The sequence below is a fragment of the Ruditapes philippinarum genome, unplaced genomic scaffold (assembly GCF_026571515.1).
Source record: "Ruditapes philippinarum isolate M1 unplaced genomic scaffold, ASM2657151v2 ctg842_1_1_1_1, whole genome shotgun sequence".
Lineage (NCBI taxonomy): Eukaryota > Metazoa > Mollusca > Bivalvia > Venerida > Veneridae > Ruditapes > Ruditapes philippinarum.
Genome location: NW_026866721.1, coordinates 459,980 through 486,868, shown reverse-complemented (window position 1 = coordinate 486,868; position 26,889 = coordinate 459,980). Strand labels below are relative to the sequence as shown.

At 32.0% G+C, this 26,889-nt stretch overlaps 1 protein-coding gene across 1 annotated transcript in view; it reads left to right on the top strand.

The window, feature by feature from the left end:
- LOC132733481 (uncharacterized) overlaps positions 1-26,889 on the top strand; it is an 81,301-nt gene that overhangs the window by 14,131 nt on the left and 40,281 nt on the right. The window contains exons 2-7 of the mRNA XM_060720131.1: positions 1,981-2,061; positions 4,151-4,229; positions 4,562-4,683; positions 8,627-8,702; positions 16,623-16,760; positions 19,253-19,388. Of these exons, the coding sequence (XP_060576114.1) occupies positions 1,981-2,061; positions 4,151-4,229; positions 4,562-4,683; positions 8,627-8,702; positions 16,623-16,760; positions 19,253-19,388 (632 nt within the window). The remainder of the gene's footprint in view (positions 1-1,980; positions 2,062-4,150; positions 4,230-4,561; positions 4,684-8,626; positions 8,703-16,622; positions 16,761-19,252; positions 19,389-26,889) is intronic.

Here is a 26,889-nt window from a genome sequence, read left to right as displayed (position 1 = left end):
ATTACTTGTTCTGTTATTTCACAATGCTGCTGCTTCGTTTCTATTTATAGATTATAGTAGATGTAAATAATATGTCATTTTTAGGACAGAATTTGATTTAGTGTAATATTATCAATGTGTCCCTCATTATCACAAGAGATTTTAAGCAGGACATATTAACTATATTAGAGAAGCTTTGTGTTGCTAACCATAAAAGAATAATATTGTACAGTACTGTAAAATCAGATAATGTTTGCATCACTAAAATTTAAAAAAAAAATCATTTTTTCAGACAAATTATTCAGATAAAATTATCATAAATTTCTACTTTTGATTCTGTTTAATTTATTTGATACATAGTTATTAAGTAAATATTTATATGTTTATTTTTCATGAAAACCTCTGTTTGCAAAATTTGCAAAATTTAATTCCTTATAAAAATTTCTGATTTTACGGTACTGGTCAGGGACCATCAACCGGACACTTTTTGAACATTTTTCTATACAAATTTCATAATTTTAAAGCTAAAGGTACGAAAATTTGACACAGTACAGCTAGGTTCTTCTCCTAACTAACAAACTAGTTTGTTTAGTTCTGATTATGTTGACACTTATATCCGAGGCCCGTCAAGGAGGGTATCAAAATTACCTAAATTGTACATACTACAGTACCATGTGTGTCCGGACAGATATGTAATAATGTTGATTTAATTCAGATAAAAGCTTTGGTGTTCTTTTTTTTATTTTTAACATGACACACAATATTTCAGCAGCAAATGCTGAAGTTTTGGGATATTCTATTGTTTACTTTGCAAATAATTATTGCTGTTATATGAGGTCAGGCATTGCTTTCCTGACCCCCAAATTTCAACGTCAACATTCTTGAAATAGACATTAAAATATTACCATTTACGGAGGTTGAAATAAATTTATTTACTTAATTATAGAAGAAACATGCATTTATTGTTGATAAAAAAGTGACTGACAACCACTGAACAAAGAAAATTCTAAATCAAGCATTTTCGGGGCCGTCCGGGTTTGGTGGTTGTCCGGTTTTGGTGGTCCCCAACCAGTATATCAAATTCAGAATTTTATTATCATTTTCATATTTTCAGATTTTAATTATTGCAGAGCTTCATTGATATTTTTATGTTAGAAAAAATTTAGATACAGATTTTAGAACATGTTTTTTATTATTATTATTTTGAACATAATAATTAATATTCATCATGTGCAAATATTTTGTGTAACTCACAAATTTGTTACGTACATGACATGTATTTTCATTTTTGCATAAACATGATTATCAGATAACTTAACAAAAACTTCATACTGACAGATTATCGCAGAAATTTCTTCCAGCCGATAATCCCTTGTTCTGGGCATGTGCACTTGAAACAGTGAAAACTATTGTCTAAAGAATAACTGTATGAAGTGTATTATAAAATATTTGAAATATAGATAAATTCAGATTTACATTCTGATAATTCACAAAAATTTTGCTATTTGATTTCACCAGAAAGGAAATATTGTACAATAAGAAGGTGTATTATTGGCAGTATTAAATTCTCATTCTTGAATGGTGTTCAAACTTGAGATTTAAAAAAAATGCAACTGTTTCCAAAATCTTGTATAATAACAAGTGATTAAGGTATTAACCTGTTTATTATAAAAAAAGGTAATAAACACATTACTATTGGAAATTATTCTCTGACCTAAATAGAAAAGAAAACAAAATTAAAAGCATTTGCAAGTAAAAAAAACTGTGTCCTTAATAATATTTGTTACTTGAACTTGAGTTACTTTTTTATGTTGAAAAGTTTCTACAGTGGCCTATTTACGATATAAAATAAAACAATTTTTTATACCATCAGTAAATGGCCGGATTTTTATACCATAAACTAATGGCCTGATTTTATACCATAAATATTTTGAAAAAGGATGAAAGTAATATTAAAAAAAAAAACCTGCATATTACCAGTATTTTGTTTTTATTTTTCAGGAGTTCAACAACATTGTCATCACAAGCACCTACAGAAGCCTCTGACGACCCTGATCAGGATCATATAAATGTTGTATTACGGTAAGCTTCTATTAACAATCATCTATCATGAGCCTCCCTACATCCGCCCTGAAGAGCCAGCCAACATAGCTCAGTCAGTAAGAGCACAAGACTTGTAATCTCAACATTGTGGGTTCGATTCTTGGGCTGGCAAACTAAAAATACTAAAACAGTCTTTATATTGAAGACAAAAATGCACATCTTTGCTTGTTCCATATAGCTGATTGAAACTTTTGCAGGATGAAGAAAAAGCAGAAACAATTCTTATATAGGTGCATATGTCCCGGTATATGGCATTTATTTTGTAACAAATCGGTGATAAACATTTCACAGAGTTGACATTTCACAGAGTTGAAACAAATAAACTTTTATTATAACACTACTTTGACGAGGTCAAATAATTTATGAAAGAGGTTTCCCTATTAGGTTTGAAGTAGGACCTTTTGTTAGGATAAAAAAGTGTGTTAATATATCAAGTTAATAATATATTCTTTACAAACATATCAGCCTTCGATTCATTCTAAAACATGTGAAACGGCTAACAGATCTGGCAGCATATTAGTATATACCTATGAATCAGCAGAAATTTGACTTACAGGTAATTGTTGCTCAATATTGCATTCAGCCAAGTCAACATCACAAGTTATTAACCTCTTTAGTCTATAGTATCAAGCCACTTAAACAAACACAAGTCTATGTGTATCTAAAATTCTTAAAACAGTTTGACCCTATGAACCCTTATACAGGACACCATTAATTGCTACATTGAAAATGCTTCCTTGAATGCTAAGGGGCTCCATTGCCACATTAAAAATGCTTATAAGTGTTCGACCCTTTGAATGCTAAGGGGCTGCACCATTGCCACATGGAAAATGCTTTTGAGGGTTTGACACTTTGAATGCTAAAAGGCACCATAACCACATTGAAAATGCTTAAAAGAGTTTCGCCCTTTGAACGTTAAGGGCACCAGTGCCCCATCATCTCAAGTCTGCAATTTTTACTTTTTAATTTCTGTTTTCTTTGTTTGTTTCCATTGCTCATATAAAGGGATCTCCAATCTGCCAGACTTTTTATACTAACAACAGTCGTTGTAAATGTTCCCCCCCCCCCCCCCCCTCAACCCCCCTCCCCTAACATACTTCATCTCATCATCTTCTTGCATTTTTTCTGGTCTATTTGGACCATTGGACTATTGATTCCAAAAAGTTTATGTTAGTGTAAAAGATCAAATATTGTTTAAACAGGTACTTCGGGGCATAAGAGATTTTGCACATTTCTAATACACTCATTACTAGACAAATGTGGCTTTTAGAGACAATATAGAATATATATATAATTTATTACTTAAGGAACTGGGAAAAATGTGTCGGTAAACATTTGGAGTGTTTTACAACCATTATTATAAAGTTGATTTATGGACTCCTTCATTATCTGTATGCATATAAATTTGTTGATTAGATATCATTAAATAGCCGAATATGGCCGCTGTCCAAGAGACGGAAATTTGATAGAGATATTGTAAAGATTTAGGTTTATTGTGAAGGAACACTAAGAGACAAATTAGTGTGGGGGGTGGTTGTAAGGTTCATATTTAAATGGTCTATTATAGATATATCTTTTTGTGATATCCGATTATTTTAATACTTTGTCGTAGATTACAAATAATCTGGAAAAGATGTATAGATCTAACTATTTAAAAGACACATGTTTACACACACGGACATGTGAACATGCTGTTTGATATCCACTTTCTGTAAAGAAGCCTTTGAATTTTGTTTACAAAAAAATGTCGATAGTGAATATTACCATTGCAAAAAAGGGTCCATAAAAGAAATTACTATTGCAATAAACAAATTCTTTATACCTGTTAATTGCCACCAGTATGCAAAATTCATAGGTAACAAACTGGTACAATAAACATATTTGTAGGAGCATTATTTCCATTAAACTGATTTTATAGTAAACAGATCTTTGCAGTGAACAGATTCTTACATAAAACATATTTTTTTAGAGTGAATAAATTATTACAAAAGATTATTCTACACAAATTTGTTTGGTTCCTGGTAGCTGAGAAGGTTCAGGGTTCAAGTGTATTTTTTTTCTGTTTCAGAGTGCGTCCACTTAACAGCAATGAAAACACAAGAAAAGACCAGTTCAGTTGTACCTTTCCAGGATCTGGAAAGATTGAGGTAAAATAATTTTTTGACATGTTTTTTTGCTACGTTCATTGTGGTGTAAAGCTACTATAACCATAAGTAATATAAAATTTAGTCAGCACCTTGCCTCAGTGTTTTAGATTGCACTGTTTACTACTAGTATTGGAATTCAGTCATTACATATTTTAAAATTTCTTTCTTAAAATGCCTCGATTGAGAGATGGACAAGTTCATTTAAAATATTTAGGGTGGTATTGGTTAAGCGTAATAAAGTTAAGCCAAATGTATCTTTGAATTTCTGTTCAATTTATTTTCTATTTTCTACATATGTTAAGAAAGCTATTTATTTATTATTGTTTTTCCAGGTTGATAACAACGGGGCAGTACGACAGTTCGGTTATAATGTAGTGTTTGAACCAGACGCTATACAAGCCGACCTGTTTGAGCACTCTGGTGTTAAAAAACTTATTGATATGTCTCTAAATGGGTAAGTGCCGGCATTTTCATTATTTTTTCTGAGGCAACAGAATGATGTGCTTACTAAAACAACCATTTTTGTTCCGAGGATCAAGGGGGATATTTTTATCTAAAGGCTGAAAATACAACTGATTTTTAACAGCATTTTAATCGTTGATACGGATTACCAGTCTCTTTACTGTTATAATTATGATAACTCTAAAGTGCATTAAAATTAAAAAATTTCTGGCAATTTTAGGAACCTTTTCACGCATGCATTTTGTTAAATATATTGTTCTTTTGTTGAGGAAAGGGAAAAAAAAAGAAGCTACGTTTGTTAAGCCTTCTTTGTGGTTAAGGTCGCTGACTTCAATCGCTGTGAGCTTGAATTCAAATCCAGTCAGAAACTTTGGATTCTTACATGTGAGGAAGCTATTCAGCTACCTTACAGAAGGTCAGTGGTTCCTCAGCTGCCTCTATGTGCCTGAAATAAAGCAGAAAAGAGGCACCTGAGGTCTTCATCCACAGGTATAGTTGGAAGCTGTAATATTATTCACTGTGTGTTTTTCGCTGAAAGACAACAGGAATAATAAATGAGATTTAAAAATTTTCAATTAAATTTACTTTTGTACTTGGGTAAAATTTCTTCCGAGCAATTTGTCATTGTCTAAATCATTATAGGTGAAAAAAGAGAGCAGAAATAATGCATTCTTTCTAAGATGTAACCAGCACCACCCATGATATAAAAGTAGATTTTTTCTACATGGGGAGAAGTCTGGGTGTTCAAATATTCTTTGATAAATTAGTCAAATATTCAAATACCTTGTAGGCTATTTGTTACCATCTCTGGTTTCCATTATATTTGTTTATGTTAGATGTAAATAAGTGCAGAAATTTTAAGTTTTTTGGGGGGTTGTTTGATTGGCTATATAACAACTTACCCCATTCAACAAATGGCTGATAATTTATCCCACTTAAGTGATAATTCAAAGAACATAATAGTGAAAGTTGTCTAATAGCATTTAAGTTAAATGCAATTGTTTTAAACATATATCTTATATAGTTTTCAAATGTGGGGTTAATCATTACCTCTTTTGGGTGAACTGCTGTTAGGCAAATCTTACCTATATGTAGGTTGAATAGTTATAGGGCAAATTGTTCCAATGTTGGGTAAATGGTTGTAAGGGAAATCAATTCCAAAAGTGTGGCAGATCTTTTTATCAATATATAGATTAAATTTAGATATTATTTCTTTGATGTAAGACTGACATAAGTCAGTACACTAAGTGACAATGTTACAACAATATTGCACTATTAACTGTCGACAGAAAGTGCATAAGGTTTAATTGTAATTACCAAAAAGTAAGGTAATCTATAATATAATATCTGTTTATAAATATATAAATTCGTTTATCAAGGTCAATGTTTTAAGCTTGAAATAAGTAGATTAAAAATGTTTACTGTAAATCAAGGAATATTTCAGCGCTTTCAGTGTCAATAAAATTTATTTTCAACATTTTTTAAGATTTCAAGAATAAATTCTGATGTATTACAGAAAATTAAAAAAAATATGATATTTGATATATATATTTGGTTTTGTGGCCATTAATAAAATTTTACAATCAAAGCTTGTTAAAAGTAAACTTTATGTCTCTACATATGTTTACGGTTAAGTTTTATTGCTTCCAAAAATAAAAGGATTAAATAAAAAATTATTTGAGTAGGATTAAACTGTTATTATATTTTACAAAATGAACCAAAATATACTTTTGAATCGCTGTCTAGAGTAAATGAATGAATTTTGTTGCATATCAAATCTGGACACAAATATTTGTGTCAAACCATTTTTATTACCATTTTTGGACTTCTGCAGCTGAGATGTTGGTTGCAATCCCACCTGCATTGATAAATTATTTTTATTAACTATTACCTGTAGGAAGGTTGGTGCTTCAACCAAGGTACCAGCTCATGCCTGAACTTTAGGTACAAAGAAACACCTTAGGGGGTCTCTTTCTGCAAATTTAAAATCACAACCTGTAGTAACACAGGCATTGAAAATTATTTTCAGAGTCACTTGTCCTACAGGACAAGTTGCTTCTAAATCCATTGTACAGGCAACATTTTTTCTTCTTGTCCTGCATCAAATTCTCTTAAATTCTACTCGTAATTAAGAGCGAACGAGTGAAATTTTCAATCTCTGTGACAATCTAACTCCTATTGAATTTCATATAAGTTAACCTGTTTCTGCAATAAGGTGACCATATAACCTTTACAGTGTCTTTATGATTGACTGGCCTATTTAATTGAATAAAGAAGAAAAAAAATTAAATATTTTTCTGCATTTTCTTGCAAAATTACAAACAAGCATTCCATTCTTGATGAATTTTTGGTTGACAAATAGTTACACTGAAGAATAACAAGCAGGTTTATCAAATGAATTGAAGTTTTACAGACATCGTGAAATAAATTATAGCAAATAAAGTAAACAAGTTAATCCGGAACTTAGCTTCAAAGCATTGCCATGATCGCCTAGTAATCTCCTGTTTTAATCATTGCTTAGCAAAAATCAAAATTTATTCTCTTAAAACTCACAAAAAGATGAAATGAAATCTTTTACAATTCTTTTTTCCTTTTATCGGATTGCTTTACATAATGTATCGGTTGATATCGTAGTAGATTTAATAGAAAAGTGAATTAACCCTTACCTTTTTAGATATCATAAATGGACTTGACCATCTTTCAATCTGGACAAAACCATTCATCTTTTTAGGGAAAAGTTTTAAAATAAATACTGACTGAAGAAGGAAAAGGGCAGACCATGATCAGACAGCACAATTAAAATATGAAAAAGGCAAAGCCTCAAAGCGAGCTCGATTTTCTTTTACCGTAAAATAGTTTAAAATTATCGTTCATTTTTATTTTACATTTTCCGTTTTAAAATTGTCATTCAGTATTTTATACACTGCTTCCGTTTATTCTGGTTTTCCCTTTCTATTATGGTTCCTATATAAGTGCGCAGGACACCAGTCTACGCTTCCGTTTTCAATCAGAGTACATCGGCTTTTATCGTTATCTTGTAATTCGAAAAGTTGCGATGTGTCAAATGGGTACTTCGGACAAAAGTTTTCAAAACCATTACTTAGCAGGTACTCGCGTTACCGTAAAGCTCGCTATGCGAGCAGGCCCTTTGGGCCAGCTCGTCGAGCTCACTAATAATGTTGGTTGATCTTAGCTGGCACTGCTTGCATGATAAGCTTTAATCACAGCCAGCCAGCTAACAAGCAGGCTAAAAGACCCATTATGCCTCAAAAATGCTTTTAATTCTATTTCTCAAAAGCTTTTTGAATTTGATGTACTTCTATAGTATCCAAAAAGTTACTCATTTACCAATTACCTGAACCATCTTTTTCATGTGTTGCTTTTAGGGCAGTATGTAATGTTACAGTGAATGAGTATTTTGTATGATACTCAAAATACTTCTTTGTTTACATATGCTTCTTTTACAACAAGTTATTTCACATTTATTGCTACTTTAGGTAACAAGAATCTAACATACTCTAAAACCATTATTTAAATGTTTTAAACTGATGTTTGCTCTAAAGAAGTAAAATTCATTTGTTTCTGAGTTTAACCAAGGCTTCTCCTCTTGGATAGAAAATGATCCCTCGCAATGGGAGCTACATATCCATCTACAACTTCTCAACTCTTAATTCTTTTAAATGTTTGTGGCAGAAACAATTTTCTGGTACCATTATAAGTCAGCCAGGCCATACTACATATCAGTTAAGACTGACCATTCTATATACTAACTGTTTGCAACTGAATCTTTATATTCTGATATCAAAATCCATTTTATTACTGAGGAATTATTCAAAAGTCAAAGTATAACAGCAAACAAGACACAAATTTAGTGGTTTAGAAGTCAAGTCACAAGATGTTTAATAATTTTTTTTTTTTTACATTTATGATTTTAGTTATGCATGTACAGCGCTGGCATTTGGTCAAACTGGGTCAGGAAAAACTCACACCATGACGGGACCTCCCCAACAGGTAAGAGTCTGCTTTCCTGAATCATTATACCGTAGTTGTTTTTTCTTTTCAGTTATTTCATTTTTATAGAGTTCTGCATTAGTTTGATAGTAAATTATATTTGAACAATGCTTGTACTCATTCTAATTTAAAACTTAGTCAAAATATAGTTGTAGATAGTAGATTTAACTGCAATTTGTTTACCTTTAAAGACAGCTCTCAAATGACAAAATATAAATTTAACCAAAAGTTTCATTTTTTAGATAGAAAAATCAAAACTTATAATTCTAGGGAAAAAAGTAGATGTTTAAAATTTTAAGCAAAAGAGGGTTTCTGACATTGACTTTTCAAATACGAACTGTTTCCTTACATTCATCATTTTACTTATTATTCTGTCATTGTCAGTTTAAGTTTGACTGTTTTGGTAGTCATAGCCATAGTTTGACTGTCTTTGTTGCAAAGTTTGACTGATTTGGTAGTCATAGCACAAATCTTGACTATCCTGGTAGTCAAAGTCTGATGTCTTGGTAGTCATAGCACAAATACTTACTGTCTTGGTAGTCAAAGTTTGACTGTCTTGGTACTCAAAGTGTGACTTTCTTCGTAGTCAAAGTTTGACCTTCCTTTGTAGTCAAAGTACAAAGTTGTTTCGTTTACTGTATACAAGATTGAGAGCTGTTTTTGCCTTCTAGAATTTATAGATCTTATATAGCATTATAAATAACCATTTATTATGAATCAATTTTATCATGATTTACATATAGTTTTCTATATATCATGCTTTTCTCTCAAATACATGTATATATCATTCCATTTATTCATATATCAAATAGTGTGCAGTTGACCCACATTATTTTTACATTTTAGTTAGTTAAAACAGCCCTTCTCTATGTTTCATGAATGGTCAGATTTTTATTTTGCAAACCTTAAATTGTGGCGTAAAGATATACAAATTTCAAGACTTCAAATGATGAAATTAATTAAGAAAAAAAAGACATAAGAATGAACCAAAAAGTATATTTTACATGTTAAAGTCTAAATTCCAAACTCAATTTTACAATAAATATGACTGGAATGTGGCCATGGGCATTAGACTTTATATTCAAAGTTTAATGTTTGACAACTACTTTTTAATTTTGGGTATTTTATTAAAAAAAAACATGAAAATACATAATTATTTAAATACCATATACCTATTCCCACAAGTGGCATAAAAAGGGCTGTTTTGTTGATATATTATACCATTTTTCGTGTTTATTTTTACTGTATTTTTAATATTTGATTTTTGTTTTTGATGAAACCTGTATCATACTCACATACCTTGTGTGGAAAGTGAATACTTTAGATTAAAATATAGCTCTGGTAAGTTTTCTATTGTCCTTGTAAGTTATGTTGTATACCGCATGTTTATTAAAAGCTTTTTGCAATTTCACTCATACAATAAATCATGAAAGACTCCGCCTCCCTCCCTTAATTCCTGCCTCCTTCCCTCCCTGGCTCCTCCTGCCTATTCCGGTTTAACCATATGCTTGTCATAAACCAAGTTTTCCGCTTTCTTTAATGAAAATTTTTCATCTTTTCTGATTTACCTTTTCTTTGATGCTACCAACCAACCTACCAGCCTGGTTTTAAACCCCCCCCCCCCCCCCTTAGCATCTTAGCATGCCCATTTTGAGTTATGAAGATTCTTTTTGAGTTATAAAAAAAAAAATTAAAAAAAATCTAACATTCCTGTGTCTGTCGCCTTTTTGACTCTGTAAAAGGATTAGGCAATTAGCCATGCATATATTTTGACAGGATGTTTTCAGAGATCGGGAAAGAATTTTTGCAGATGAGACTATGTCTCCACCTGTTGGGAAACTAATGAGACATTTTTAAAAGTTATGAGACATTGTTTCAAAACTAATGAGACATGTTTTTTTAATGATAATCGATTATAAAGTACGGATACTGGTCGGAGACCATCAACTGGACAAGTTTGGAATACTGTACAGATTTCATAATTTTTACCTAGAGACCAAACAAAAAAATTTGTCACAGTTCAGCTAGGTTCTTCTCCTAATTAATTAACTAGTTTGTTTATTTCTGATTGTATTGACACTTATATCTGAGGCTTGACAAGGAAGTAGGTAGGTTAATTTCACCAACAATTGCAGACTTGATAATTTGGTCCTATTTGAATGAACATCATGGTTTAATACATATTTGTTGTTGTTATTTTTTGGTGTCAAGCAGTTTGTTTATTTGCTGAAGATAAATAAGATGAAAAGAATCATAATTAAGAATCCAACATTTCATAAGTACCTTTCCATAACACATCAAGTAATATATGACGTAATGTGTAATGTCCATTGTTTTATTTGCACTGAATGGCTCCTACGTAGCATTCATTGTTGTCTTTTTTTGACAACTCTACATCAAAGGGAATCACAGCATACAGAAGTCATGCAGTTCAGATATCTGATTGGCTAGTGACCTGTCAATTATTGTAGTGATGTAATAAACATCACTTAAGCTCATGTTTCACTTTGTTATTGTTAAGTTTTCAAAGGCAGGTTATGATGACCTAGATTTACCGCAGATTATTTTTTTCAGTGCAACTATAAATAGTTAACTTTTTTGCTGTGGATAAAGGCAAACAATGGAAGAATGAAAGCTAATGCTTTAATAACTACAAATGCATGGAAAATCTAAACTTTTGAAAATTATTTTGGACATTTAAAAACTGACTGCCTTGCTTTTCAATCGACAGAATATTAATGATATTTCAAACAATTGAAGGTGCTAACTCATAGCTACTGTACCACGTGGTGTTGGCAGATAACTGGTTTAAACTGGTTTAATGCAGATAATCAGTCCTGCCTTCTGTACCTGTAGGCGGAGCAAAGAAATTTGTCACTTTGAAATTATTTGGTGCCGCTAATTGATTGACAAACAGTCAGACTTTACTGCTTTCGCTGAATTTCTTAGGCCAAATTTGCATTTTAGAAATGACTTGTCTCCTCATTGTTTTTCATGCAACCTAATGTCGCATCTGCAGACTTATCAATGCGACAAAAATCATTTTAATGCGACTATGTCGCAGGTCGCGGGACTTTCCCGATCTCTGTGTTTTACAAATACAGCATTATGATGCTAAATGTTACTGTTACAGTATTAGATAAAATACTAAATACTGCAATCAGTCAATTTCTGCTATTTAATGCATTTTGTATAAATATGATTTTTGTGTCGCCTTGAAAAGGTGACAAATAGGGGTTACTTTTGTCGGTGGTGTCGGCGGCGGCGTCTGTGTCGGCGTCGTTGTTGGCATCCCCTAAAGCCTGTCCGGAGCATAAGTCAGTCACTATAAGTCTGATTGACATCAAACTTGTTTCTCCTAATGTATAAAAGCCATGGACTTGAAACTTCATAGGATGATAGGTCTCATTATTAAGAAGTGCAGTGCACAAGAACCAGTACTCTGCACTTCCTAATTTTTGAGTTATTGCCCTTTGTTAATTTTCATACTTTATTTTTGTGCGGGCCATTTCTCCTAATGTATAAAAGCCATGGACTTGAAACTTCATAGGACGATAGGTCTCATTAAGAAGAAGTGCAGTGCACAAGAACTGGTACTCTGCATATCTTAATTTTTGAGTTATTGCCCTCATGAGTTTATTTTCATACTTTAATTTTGTCCGGGCCATTTCTCCGAAATTATAAAAGCTATGGACTTGAAACTTCATAGGATGATAGATCTCATTATTAAGAAGTGCAGTGCACAAGAATCGGTACTCTGCATTTCTAAATTTTTGAGTTATGGCCCTTTGTTAATTTTCATACTTAATTTTTGTCCAGGCCATTTCTCCGAAAGTATAAAAGTCATGGACTTGAAACTTCATAGGATGATAGATCTCATTAAAAAGAAGTGCAGTGCATAAGAACTGATACTCTGCATTTCTTATTTTTGAGTTATTGCTCTTTGTTGATTTACTTACTTTATTTTTGTCCTGGTCATTTCTCCTCAAGTATGAAAGCTATGGACTTGAAACATCATAGAATGATAGATCTTATTGATAAGAAGTGCAATGTACAGAAACTGCTGCTCTGCACTTATTATTTTTTTAGTTATTGCCCTTTGTTATTTTTCATATTTCATTTTTGTCCTGGCCATTTCCCCTAAACTACATTGTTCACAAGGCGACACATCCGACTCGCGGAGTTATAGTTTATTAGGTATTACATCTTTTCCTTAGTTTGCATCCAATCACATCTTCCCTATCTTCACTCCACTTTATTTGTGAAAAGGACTGTCCTTTTGCTTGTTGACAAGATATTTAATCCTTACCATGCTTAATATATTTAATAGACTGGCCTATCTTGCAATCTGGACAAAACCAGTCATCATTTTTTTTAAAAATAGAATACTGACTGAATAGCGAACAGTGCATTATCTAAGATGTGCCAGCTGATCTTGGTCTGCACTGGTGGTAATGGGTAGAATCAGTTGCCACCATGCAGTAGGTTAAAGGTTAATTTTACCACCTTCAGGTTGTATTACCCTGGCTATGGCTTAATTAATTACCCTTGCTTCAGCAGCTTAAAAGTTTGTTATGACATTTGTCATAAAAATGTGATATATTTCCTGTTACTCTTATATTAAGCCCCTTTAAATTATTTGAAGAAGAGTCTGACCTTTTGTGTTAGAATTGAAGCCATTACAATCAAGATGTACATTGGTCGTTCTGGCAAATTAAAGCTGAAATTTTGGTATGGCTAATTTATTGGCAAAGAGAATATTTTTGAAATGTAAAAGTACACAAATTATAATTTTAACATGGTTTATGACATGGTTTGTGACCTAAATTTGTCCTTTTAAATCCAATTAGGTAATTATCAGTAATCATAAACAATTTTGACCTTTACAACATACATGATACATGAATGAATTTGCAAAAAGCTTGGCTAATGTTACACCAAATCAAGAAGTACAGATACATTTAGATAATGTGGCAGTTTAGCAGAATTGATATTATCTGTTACATATGATGTTTCTTTTTTTATTTGTTTAAATAATATCACACTTAATCATGTTTGTTATCTAAAAGGAATGCATGTACTATAAAATCAATATGTTTTGAAACAATTATGGATGTGTAAATAGAAATTGAATCTTTAAAGGGAGGTAATTCATTAATGTCCGTAAAAAATAATTTATAGCATTTAATAAATCAACGAACCTATGTTTTAACTATTTTGAACAAAAAATGCTCAAATAATATGTTGTCTGTAACATAGTTTTCCTGTTAACAAAAACAAGAATAAAAAGATATTTTTCTGAAAAACATGTTCTTGGTTATTATAAAACTATACAAGAAACTATGGTTTATTGCTGAACTGCCATTTTATCGTAAAATACCTGTACTATAATAATTGCATGCAATTAGATTCAAATATGACCAAAGTTGAGACCCTGCTAATTGTTTTTCACCATAAAGATATGCTTGTAGTCATAGAATGATCACAATATTGCATGCTATGTTAATGATGATTTTAAAGATACACAGAATTTGATAACTATGTAATTTTTTGTATTTTTTTTGTCTATTACATAATGTTGTAATGATTGTTTGATATTATATTCTGAATTATAATAATTGTACATGATAAACAGAAGTTGGAATGGGAGTTAGGGGGATAACCTGTTGGCCTTGAAGGTTTCTGCCTGGCCTAACTGGGGGAACTTTGGTTGGGTCTGAGTGAATTCCTACTGGGGTCTGTTAAACTAAATGAACTATGAGCTGAAAAATAGTGTTATTTTATGTATGGGAAATATCCCTATAGAAGCGAGATTCTGACCTACATGTATTTCAAAAATATCTCAGAATCTAGCTTTTATATCTTAAGCACAGTCTGACAGTCCAATTATTTAGACATGAACTGCGGATTTGAAGTTTTTTTCTACCTTGGTCAAATCTGTATTTTCTGATATAAGTAAAACAGTGAAAAAAAGAAAATGTGAAGTCTTTCAATAAAAGACTAAGTCTGACATACATATAAAAGGGTTGCACTGAAAGTTATACATATTTATCAGGGGTCATTTTGTAACATTGTTGGCCCACCCCTAGTTTGAAAGTTGCAAAGGCTACTCATCACTGTGGGGGAATCTTGTTATTACATTAGATATTACTTGTGAGGAAGCTGCCAAAATAGGTTATAAAGTGTTGGTAGAGTTACTCCAGTGCCTGGCTTTTGCCTAAAGTAATGCATATTGGGTAAGCTGGAGAGTTTACCATATAACCTTTACAACTGTCAAGCCAGCTAACAGTGCAGGTATAAGCACCTATATAACTTATGGAGGAGCATTCAAGCCTTTTATATTGCATGTAGGGACACATGAGATCTTTCTCCACAAGTAAAACTGGAAATTTATTGCCATATGACCTAAACTGTGTTCGTGATTTAAATCGGACAGAAAAAAAAAGGAAACAAAATCTTGGACTTCAACACCAGAAAAAAGCTAGAAAAAGTCACCATTCATATAGAGCATTATTGGTATACTACATAATATCAAATAATTATGTAGTAAATATTTCATTGAATAAAAAATATCTCACAATTTTATGTAAACCATCTGTACTGAATAATGCTACATTTTGTTATAGACAGTTTAATCTGATTCAAACTTTAAAGAGGTTTTACACACTATGATATCAACCGTTATGGGGCATTAAGAAATAATCCAGTAATAGTGTATATGAATGGATAATTACATTCAATAACAATTTTGTCTATTTCAACGACAGTCATTATTTTAAAATTACAGGCTTAGTATCTATTCCAAAATAGGTTTAACAGGTATTTTAATAAGCTCTAAGTGCAAAAAAAGCACTTTTAAAGCAATAAAAAGTGTCTACATATTGTGCCCTTTCTGGGGTTTTTTTCTTTTGGCGGGTTGTTTGGAAGTCATGAAGATTTATTATTATCGTGTTTTTAAGTTTTTCACCTTTGCTATAATTGTCAGAAGATTTATGGCAATGTGTAGTAAACAATTTTTTATGACCATACAATATCTTTCTCAACTTACAAGTAGGCTAATAAGGGTAAAAAAAATAAATATGTCAAAAACTTGGCACAAACTTACCAAATATGAAGTATAAATATTGAATTACCGTCTTTGATTTAATAATTTCACATGCAGTAGATATAATCCACCTCGCAGAATTTGTATAATGGACTTGGCCTGCTATTGGAATTGGAATGGTCCATTAGTAATTTTGAGGGGGATTTGAAAATGAAAATTTTGAAAATTAGCAGGCATCAGTCTTTGCTTTATGAAAATTTCAAAATTTTTAATCAGTCCTAAAAAAAAAAATTTGCAGCACAATAATCTGTATTTGTTGACAGGGGACACTTATTATTAGTACATTTAAACTCTTGTGTTAAGATAGAATAACTTCAAATGACTTTTTTAAAGCAGGTGGTCTTAAAACAGGGTTTTATTGTATTTCCCCAGTTTATATAAAAATAACATATTATAAAAATGAGTTTTTAACTCGCTTTTCATTGGGAAAACTGATGTTAAACAGCTGCTGTCAATTTTTGAAAAATCTGGTTTTTTTCTCTAAAAAAAGGAATTTTCTGTATTATAAAAAACGTTTAAAAATTTCTGACGGTTATAATTATTTAAATGGTTTTTTACAAAAAAACCCCGAGCCATTATAAATTATATGCAACAATTGTTTTATAATACAGAGCCATATAATTACAGGGCCATACCGGTATATAACATATAGGGCCATATACATGTAACCTGTCAAAAATCTTTAAAACTAATATTTCATGGAATACAGACATTATTAAATAATGTATCTTCTCTATGTGTCATATACATGACATCTGCATTGTGATTATTACCCAAAATTTTACCTATATTTAATACTATTATTTTATGTACAGTTCCAGGAAGGTAAGCAGGTGGACCCAGAGAATTACGGAATTATTCAACGCTCACTCACATACCTCTTCCAGCAGTTACAACAACAACAAGGGAACAAAATAGTGCGAGCATCATATCTAGAAATATATAACGAACAGGTAAGTCAAAGAAAAAGGACTTGCTGTATTAATTTTATGATGTTTGAAAAATATTTTTATGTTTGTGGCCAGAATACAAGGATCTTACACCGGCTGCCAGTACAGACCGGAATATCTAACTCTAGGATAACTGTTTATGTTGGTAACAAGTTCTGTCAAGTTTCCCCTAAACAGTTATCTGAGAGCTAGATATTCGTGTCTGTGACGCCAGCCGGTGTTTAATTCTTTTTCTTGCATATGACATATAAATCATTATTAGGAAAGACATTTCAAAAAGAATATTTTCATTTAGCACATTTTCTTATAGTAGCTTATGGATTTACAACTTCATTTATTATAGCATAAAATCGGCTATTTTTCCCTCTTTTGCCCATGTTATAACGGGACCAAAACCATGTGTTAACATAGTCACGCGCTCTTGTTATAGCCCGGTTTCACCTATGCGCAATACATACAGGGCCCAGTAAACAAACAAACAAAAAATGAAAGAGTCATGCGCTCTTGTTATATTGAAATTCATTGATTCGAGGGCCTCAGTCGCATATTCAAGTAACTATGCCGGAAAAAACGGCGTATAGACATCAGTGCTAATCTTGGTTGTCGCCCTTTCTAAGAAAGGGACAGTTGTCAATGTAAACAAATAAATCTACCTGTCATTCAGTTTAACACTCTGATTAACTTACAAAACTAGAAAACACAAAATTAATATGAGAAAATGTTTTTTATTTATGTTAATGTTGATAAATGCTCATTATATTTCTTTGAGAGAATAATGCTTAGTGCCTGATTTTTTTTATAAACTTGTTTGCTTGAAAAAAAAACCGATTCTGATGTCACTGATCTTTTTTCTACCGTCAATCTGAAAACATTCTAAGAATTTCTGAGGGTCATGTTTTGTCTTGGGTAGAGGGTAGAGTAATGTAACGTTTTATTTTTTTCTTGAAATAATAAATCTCCAAAGGCCAAGCTTTGTTAAATCAATTAAAATTCAAAATTTTGTTCGGTTCCGAGAATTTTCCAAGTTGTTGGCCCCGGAAAATGAAACGGATACGTAAAACATAGAATTGGATAAATACCGTCCAAGCACAAGAATTTAATGTTATTGTGTTTTGATTAAACTATACATCACAAATTTGTTTGAAAATTTTATGCTATAATAGCGTCAACGCACGTTTATTTCGTGTTATAAAGTCTGCAGAGTCCCTCGGAACTGTTGGAGCCCTTGGCCTACCGGGCTCGGGCACCAACCGTTCCTCGGGACTCTGCAGACGTTATAACACGGAAAAACGTGCGTTAACCCTATATAATGGCATAACGTCTTTTAAAGTATGTGACTTGTCTTACATGTAAGACAGGTTTTTCTAGCAGCAGTGTAAACAGTAGATAATCCTGTCTGATGTGCAAGAAATGGTAATGTTACAAAAAAAGCACAACAGACAGGGGTAGAGTGTTTTTAAATTTCGCATCACGAAGCTATCCAGCTTTATTTTGATACATGTAGGTCAGTGATTATATTTGCTATCAATTTGTGCCCTAAAATAATTTGCCAGCATAGGCACTGGTGATTTTAATTCTTTAATCATTGCAACCAGAAAGTTTTACCCTGATTTTGTCCATCATTATGTTCTCAAGTGATAGCTTGGTTTTTTAGTCGATGAATTTCACTAAATCTTAAGGAGCAAATATCCATAAACAGTCTGAATCGGAATGTATTTGTACTAAGTACAAAAAGCATTATTTCTTCAGGAGTTATGTGAATAAATTTATTTTTGAGGCTGCTGCTTCAAGAATTTCATGTGGGGAAGTTGACAGTTTGGTGGATCATAGCTAAGATAACATTAGCAACTGTGATAGTAACCTGCAGGGACAACAGTGAAATATTGTTGAAATCATACTAACAAACAAATTATTATAAAGTACATTTGATAGTTTGTTTGCTAATGAAATATGTCTTGGTTTTCCAGTGGCCTACACGGGTCAACCCAGGAATTTTAAGTTTTGAGTAGGATGTTAATTTTTTTTTGTGTGTACACGCTAATGTTATGTTAAATAATGTAAATTCATGTTAAGGATAATCACACTGAATATGTATTTTAATGATGATGTTTTGATGATACTATCATTAAAACTCAAGATCTTGTTAATTTTTGACAAATCATATGTGCAAGTGTGCTTCATTTATTTCAGGTTTATTATCATTTGTTTATCTATTCATTAAAAATTCATGTTCAAATTTATGTATATCAAATCTGCTTGATTAATATTTCAAGATCATTATCAGAACAGAACACTGAATTTATTTTCATAACCAATAAACAATTATAGGTACATTGTTTTAACAATGAAATCAAAATACAAATTATCACTTTTAGTTCTTTCAAAAACTCAGCTAAACATTACATTACAGATGTTCTTGATTTATTTTCAGTTTATTTTCACTTTATTAATTATCAATAAAGTATAAATTATAAGATGTGCTTGATTTATTTTAGGTTATTGATTTGTTAAATCCGAACATGAGGAGGTATCTACAAGTAAGATGGTCTAAAAACAAAGGTTTCTATGTGGAGAATTTGTTTGTTGTTGAATGTGAAACAGAAGATGACCTCAATGCTGTTCTTGAAGAAGGTAAGATTGTCTAGATTGAATATTACGATGTTCCTGGCACAAGAAAAGCAGTGGTTTAATAGTCAAGCTCGCGACTGACAAAATGCACAGAGTGGCACCTGAGGTCTTGCTCAACCAGTAAAGCTGGAAAGTGTACAGTGATAGTGCGACATGTAACCCAACCCCCACAAGCCCCCACAAGCTTAAACTTAACTTACAAAATTACAAAATAGTCCAATTTATTTATACATTTGATAAATATTAGCTAGCTTTGTCAATGTGTACATATAAAGAGGATGATGATTATTGTCATAAAGTATTTTGTAATGGCCCTGACCATATTAATCTTAGTTTTGAAAAAACTTGCAGATATGCAAAATATAATCTTGATTTTGATGAACTGTTAATGGAAGTTTTGCCTTTTTGATTTTCCACATTGGCAAAAGTTCTTTTGTCAATATGAAATTATCTGTAGATTTTAATAGTACAATTTCCTACTTTTAAACAACACCTATCTTCGCCATGCTCTACTGCACACTTTCCAATCGCCCCAAGACCTACTCCCCTTCTTTCTGGCATTCGCTTACAACTAATTCATATTCTGGTCAGTTAATTTTTAATCAACAGAAAAAGTTTTATTTTATATTGATACATCATAAAAAGTTCTTCTGAAGACGACAGAAAACAGTCCTTTGGACTAATTATTATAAGACTGTAGGGGGTAAATTGGCACACTTAAGAAAGAGTTGACTGAATTGTCAAGTACTTGAATTGAAGGACAAGTAAATGGTCACCATACTGTACACATTGTATTCTCTCATCTTCAACTAGCTATATAAAAACATTACCATACCTTTATATGGTAAGACTCGAGTAGCAAGCACTTCAGATGCTTCAAATTTCAATCAAAATATGTACTCAGGATGACTTTAAAGTAGGGAGATAATTTCGCGAAGATTTGCTTTCTGGTACCTTAGCAAATACTTTTATGCTTTGATAATCACTTGGTAAACAGACTTTCAGACTTTCAATTATTAATTAATGCATTGTGGCAGACATTTGCTAATTTTTAATTCAACCTTGATTAAAGAAGTATTTAGATGTAACCATGGCAGTGGGTTGTATTGTTGTCCTCGATTCAGGACATTATAGTATTTTTGTAATTAGAGGGACATTAATGGTTCAAAATGAATATTTTTCTTCTTCAGAAGTGGCATATATGTGTTTGATAATATTTTAATAATAGGTTTATAGCATGTTAGTTGCTTAGTAGTGCTAAATATGAAACAATTTGTTATAAAAACCTGTACAAAGTGGTATTTTGACTTCCATACAAAAACAATTTCACTTTCTGTAGTACAGAAAAAGGTGCCTGCCTCTCAACCCAGGGATCATGGGTTCAAGCCTAATAAATATGTTTAAACTAAAGAATTAAGAAGAAGCAAAAGTTGGTTAATAGATAAATGAAATACATAAATGATTTTCCAAAATTAACCATTTTTTTTCTGCAGGCCTCATTGTTTACATACTAATAGTTTGATAGTTCCACAGTACAGATATTTTGATTTGGTATCTTATCATAATGAATGTGGTACTTGTACTTTAAATTCCGCAGGATTATCATATGTCACTTTTAAGTCCCTGATATGTCCATGCAAATGTCAAATCTTGATGAAACAAAACAGTTATTCTGTCTTCTCATATCTTAATGGCGTGTTTTTATCTGAAAATTTGACAATTTAAATTTTGAAATCAGCTGAAATTTGTTTCTGTGTTTGTTTATTTATATATTGTGGAAACTAAGTACATCAGTTATTGAAATTTGAAATGAAGTGTTGTGGAACGTGTAGAAACTGTAATCCCTTATTTTACTTTTATTGTTTATATGTTGTTACTTAAAAGTCTTTTAATCTTGACTAGGGAATATAAAGAAAAATGAACTTGCCCGACTTTCAATCCAGATGGAAATTTCAAAATAGGCATTGACTAAGAAGCAAACTGTTTAGACCATGATCACACTCAGACCATGATGAGACTCAGACCATGATGAGACTCAGACCATGATCAGGCTCAGACCATGATCAGGCTTAGACCATGATGAGGCTCAGACCATGATCAGGCTTAGACCATGATCAGACCAGACCAGGATCAGGCTTAGACCATGATGAGGCTCAGACCATGATCAGGCTTAGACCATGATCATAATCGGACCATGATCAGGCTCAGACCATGATCAGGCTCAGACCATGATCAGACTCAGACCATGATGAGACGCAGACCATGATCAGACTCAGACCATGATCAGTCTCAGACCATGATCAGACTCAGACCATGATGAGACTCAGACTGTGATCAGACTGGGACCATGATCAGACTCAGACCATGATCAGGCTCAGACCATGATCAGACTCAGACCATGATGAGACTCAGACCATGATCAGGCTCAGACAATGATTAGACTCAGACCATGATGAGACTCAGACTGTGATCAGTCTCAGACCATGATCAGGCTCTGACAATGATAAGACTCAGACTGTGATCAGTCTCAGACCATGATCAGGCTCAGACAATGATTAGACTCAGACTGTGATCAGTCTCAGACCATGATCAGCTGTGCATTTATGGTGTGCAATGATCTTATAGGAAGAATCAATTGCTACAAGCAGGCTTTGAATTAGATATAATACATTATTTTTGTAAGTGATTTAGAATTACTGACCCCTTATCACTGTGTGTAACATAGTTGTGCTGAATTGAAGTTTAAGCTGATTTTTTTTATGTTGATTCAAGATTAGAATTTGTTATTGACATGAATTTCATATCGAGTGTGATGATAACTGTTTCCAGTTAATCTTATAGGCCACTTAAATAGCTCCTTATAGATTTGTTCTGTACGAACATAAAATTAGCCAACCAATTTCCACCTACTTCAATAGTAAGAGAATGGATGAAAATTTTTAATGTCTTTTTTTTTCTTTGCAGTTGTTTTATTTTGCAGTATTTACAACTTCGGAAACAAAAACTAATTCTTTGTACAAAACTTTCTTAATAGTGGGTATTTGTTAAAAGAAAAATGCCAATTTGGCCAACTGGGGGCTTCACATTGTTGATATTTGTGTATTTTGCTAAGAGACGATTGAATTTCATGCGGAGTCTCGTGGTGGTCAGGGAAAGGCTTATAAGTGTGTCATTTTTCACCGATTGTATGGAAAATATCGGTAACTACTTGATAAAACAAAATATTTGCATGTCATTTTAACACTTATCTGACTTCAAAATCTATATTCGACTTGATTATTTAAAAGATTAAATTTGATTGTGAAAGGAGAAAATGACAATATTTTTCATACTTGCCGCACCAATATTTTAATTAACTCATTATAATTTCTCATATTTATATATTCGTATATATTTCATAACCTGTAAATACGTGTGAATTATCGACAGATTAATGCCTTACTTTTATCACAATTTTAAATGTTTGTTTAAGGTATTGGATTTAATGTAAAAGATTAAGAATTTGTCTGGTTTTCTTTACAGAGAAAACATTTATCTATGGTATGGTTACAAATCTTCAATCTTTAGGTTAACTAGTTTGTGAAATTTACCAGAAAGAAAATAATATTAAAGTCAGACCACAGTCAAGTTTGGATGACAGTTGACTCAAACAAAGCTTGTGACAAATTACTGCCTAACCAGACCCTAAATTCTTGCGTAACAGACTGGTGTTTTCCGTTAGTTTTACCCATGCCGGAAATTTCATCTGGCATGGGGGGTGTCAGATGAGTCGTGTGCCATACAATTGCGCCTTTTAAAGGCATTTTATGAGTGAACCTTGTTAAAATGACGACATTTTGACATATTAAAGAATGAAACTGCATGCTTAGGATGACGTAATTTTTCCCTTGTTAATGAAGTTGTAATTTTATTTGATGTTGTAAGAAAATAGTTATAAGGCGTAATGACATGAATTTCCATGGAAATTTGTTTTATTGAGGTAAAGAATTTGAAATATGATGGAATATTTATGGTAGAATATGCAAGAAAAAATATCCAACATAATGATGTTTGTTGTTCAAATTGGAATATCCATCCCTAAATGGGCAGTAACTTGGAAAGCCTTGTTACCTCCCAGTGGGCGGGTTCCCCTAGGGACGGATATTTGTATGCAACTTATGACAGGTGATATTAATCAAATGTATTGATGCACCTGAGTTACCCAAGATGTACTAGGAACTTCTCTAAACTTGGTAAATTGTGTCAGACATCAAATCACTTGCCCCTCATGTTAAGAAGCTGTCTTCTTAGACTTACTTCAGATACAGTTGTTGTGTTTTCCTTAAATGAATTTAATGTTAAAGTGCATAATAGTAGCACAGGTTCACCCATGAAACTTAAAAATATTGTGCATTATCATCACCTTAGTGCAGTAATGGGTTAACTCCTTGTATAATTTTGTAGCAGTTAACCCATTATTGCACTAAGGTGATATATGAAGGTGCACCTTTGTAGGACTTCCTCCAATTTTACAGCTGTCACACTGTCCATTGGCATATCGATATGTATTGTATATAGTCATATTACCTCCCTTGAATTTCTTGTATTAGGCATGCAACATTTACCTCCCTTTGATGATTTTATAGATGATTTTATATACAAGGGAACCAATGAATTTCTGTTTGTTTGACATGTTTACTAGATTTATTGTTCTTGTCCGAGTTGGCATTTTTATGATATGTAAACTATGATACAGTAATACATTTTATATTGGAGTAATAAATTGTTAATGAGCTTTTTTCTTAGACAAAACATTTTAAGATATTTTCATGAGTGTCAAAAAGCACTGTTGAGTATTGTCTTAATAGACCTAGGCTGGCCTTTTAATTTTGAATTATTCATGTAAGTTAAAGAGATTTCAAAATATGTAAATCAAGCATTTAGCATTATAGAGTTACATAGGTATGCATGCTAGCTTAGCTCTATACTTGCAGATCTTTTTTAAGTGCCTTTTGATAACCTTCATTTTTATGGACAACACCATCCTTTCTTGTCAGTAAATTGTAATATCATTATGGCCTCCCCCTTATGTAAGTAGGCATTCTTGCTTTAGGTTGCCAAGTTAAAGGGACTCCACTGAGGTTTAAAAGCCTAAAAGCATAACATTTGAATGTCTTACATGAATAAGCTGGGGCACTTTAAACAGAAATATATTCAAAGATAGTTAAGGAATATACTTTAAAATAAATTGAAAATTGTATTTTTATGCTTTTCTTAGCCCGTTTTGAGTGAAAAGCGTTTAAACGCTTTTCATTTTTGGCCATTTTTTTACAATTTGAATAATTATTCTGGAATAAGAAAGTGTGCGAATGATCTGAAACTTTGCACAAAGATTAGTGGTCTAAACCTAAATCAAATGGTACATTTATCTGGAAAAAATATTATCAGTCCCATCATGTCAAAAAACCCAAGTGGAGTACCTTTAATTTGCTGTAACAGAAAGTGATAAGCCTTTGCCACCAGTATAGAGCCAGGCTAGACTATACCTCCATGCAGTCTGTCCAGGCCAACTCAGTTTTTAGCATTTTGATATAGAAATCCCTTAAACTTTGAATGGACTGTTCCAAATATAGAGCAGGGCAATTCCATTACACAAATTCATCATATGGGGTAGATTCATTATTTTGAATACAATAATATCTTTGATCTCTATCTTCATACAGGAAATTGTTTGATACCCGTAATGTCTAAATACACGTTTAAATACAAAGTAAATAATCTAAAAATTTAATATGACTTTATGAAACAATGATTATTATTGTATAAGGATCACAATTCCATTACAACCATTGCTGGATTTATACGTCGGTCCTGCCGTGTTAAGTAAATGTATACTTAGCCGTTTTTGAATTCATCTATTAAATTTCAAATGTATTCTCTAGCTTAGGACTCAAGTTAATATGCATTTATTTATTCTGCTTTGTTTAGTCTTTTAAAAGGTTATTTTGTGACGTTTTATTACTCAAGTCTGGGTATATAATGGGACTTGGTAACTGTATCATTTTCTCCCATAGGTTCTTAGAGAGGGTAATATATGACCCCTTACTGTTGTACAAAATTGTAGTCTAAACAAACATGCCATAAAAGGCAGTCGTCAAGAGATACTTGGTTCGTCTTTTGTTAAAAGGCTTCCATATAAATATGAAATATAAAATTAATGTTGAATATACACTATAATCTATGGTTCTCAATCTTGAATTCAGGATGTTTAACAAAGGCATAAATATAGAGAGAGAAAAATTCAATTTGATTAGAGAGATATTTAGACTAAAATTTGTATGGCTAATATTCAATGCCTGTTGTGTTCGGATGTGCTTGATTTTTAGTTTTGACAAAGAAATTTGAAAAAAAAAAAATTTCGTCAAACGAAAACACAAATTTAGTTAGAGATCATAACTGGCAGTAAAGATGGTTGTTTTTACTTACTCTAATGACTTAATTTAGAAGATTGGTGTGGAATAGAGGGATTACCTTACATTAAATATTTCTAGCCTTTAAAATAAACGGAAAAACTATCTTTGTTTTGAGTTCGGCCAATTTTGATTCTTTTGTAACGTTTTCAATTAGAATTAGTGAAGCATTCATTTGTTTTGAAAAGACTGTTGAAAGTGAAACTCTGAGTTTGGATTGAAAACAAAAAGAACAAAAACTTGGATACAATGTCACCGACAATAATAATTAGCAAAATATGTTTTCTGTACATAAATGGAGGAATAATTTATGAAGTAAAATAAGTCTGGATGTATTTTGCGTTCATGCAAGTGCATTAATAAACTATTAAAAAAAAAAAAATAAAATAAAACAAAATAAGGAAAGGACATTAATTTTAGAGGAGTTTGTATTATTTTGAATGGAATTACTATCAATATTTAAAACAGTTTGGTTTACAGGAGGCATATGTTCAATATGCTTGTAATAAGGGAACAGCAACGATTATGGGAGTTAGAATGAATTTAAAAATTCAATAAAGAAAAAAATGTAATATCCTTAACCATAAAAAGAATGCAAGACGATAAACTTTTACTGTAGAAGAAATTACGTCCTGTGAAATGAGAAAGTAATAAAAAAGCTCATTAAAGCTCGGTTGTCAGTTGGTATAGTTTATAATGCAATCTTGAGGATATAAAAAAGATATTATACAATAACGTGGAATGAACTTTGGCTCATGAGTAGCGTGTAACTAGTCTTTGAAGTGTTTAAGATTTGTTTTTGAGATCGAGGAAACATGAGATGAAAGTATTCCTGACATTTTCAAGTGTGGTGCTTCACATTTAATCAGGATCAGAGGAATGTTTGAATTTTGAATGTCGATATACGAATAGAATACTGCAAATTGCCAATAACAAATAATATTCAGGAAAATAGTTCCTGTACCAAGATACTGAAATAGTTGTACATATTTATTATATTGAAGAAAAGAATCGGCCCTAGATGTTTCAAGCTGTTATTGTTCTATTCAATTGGT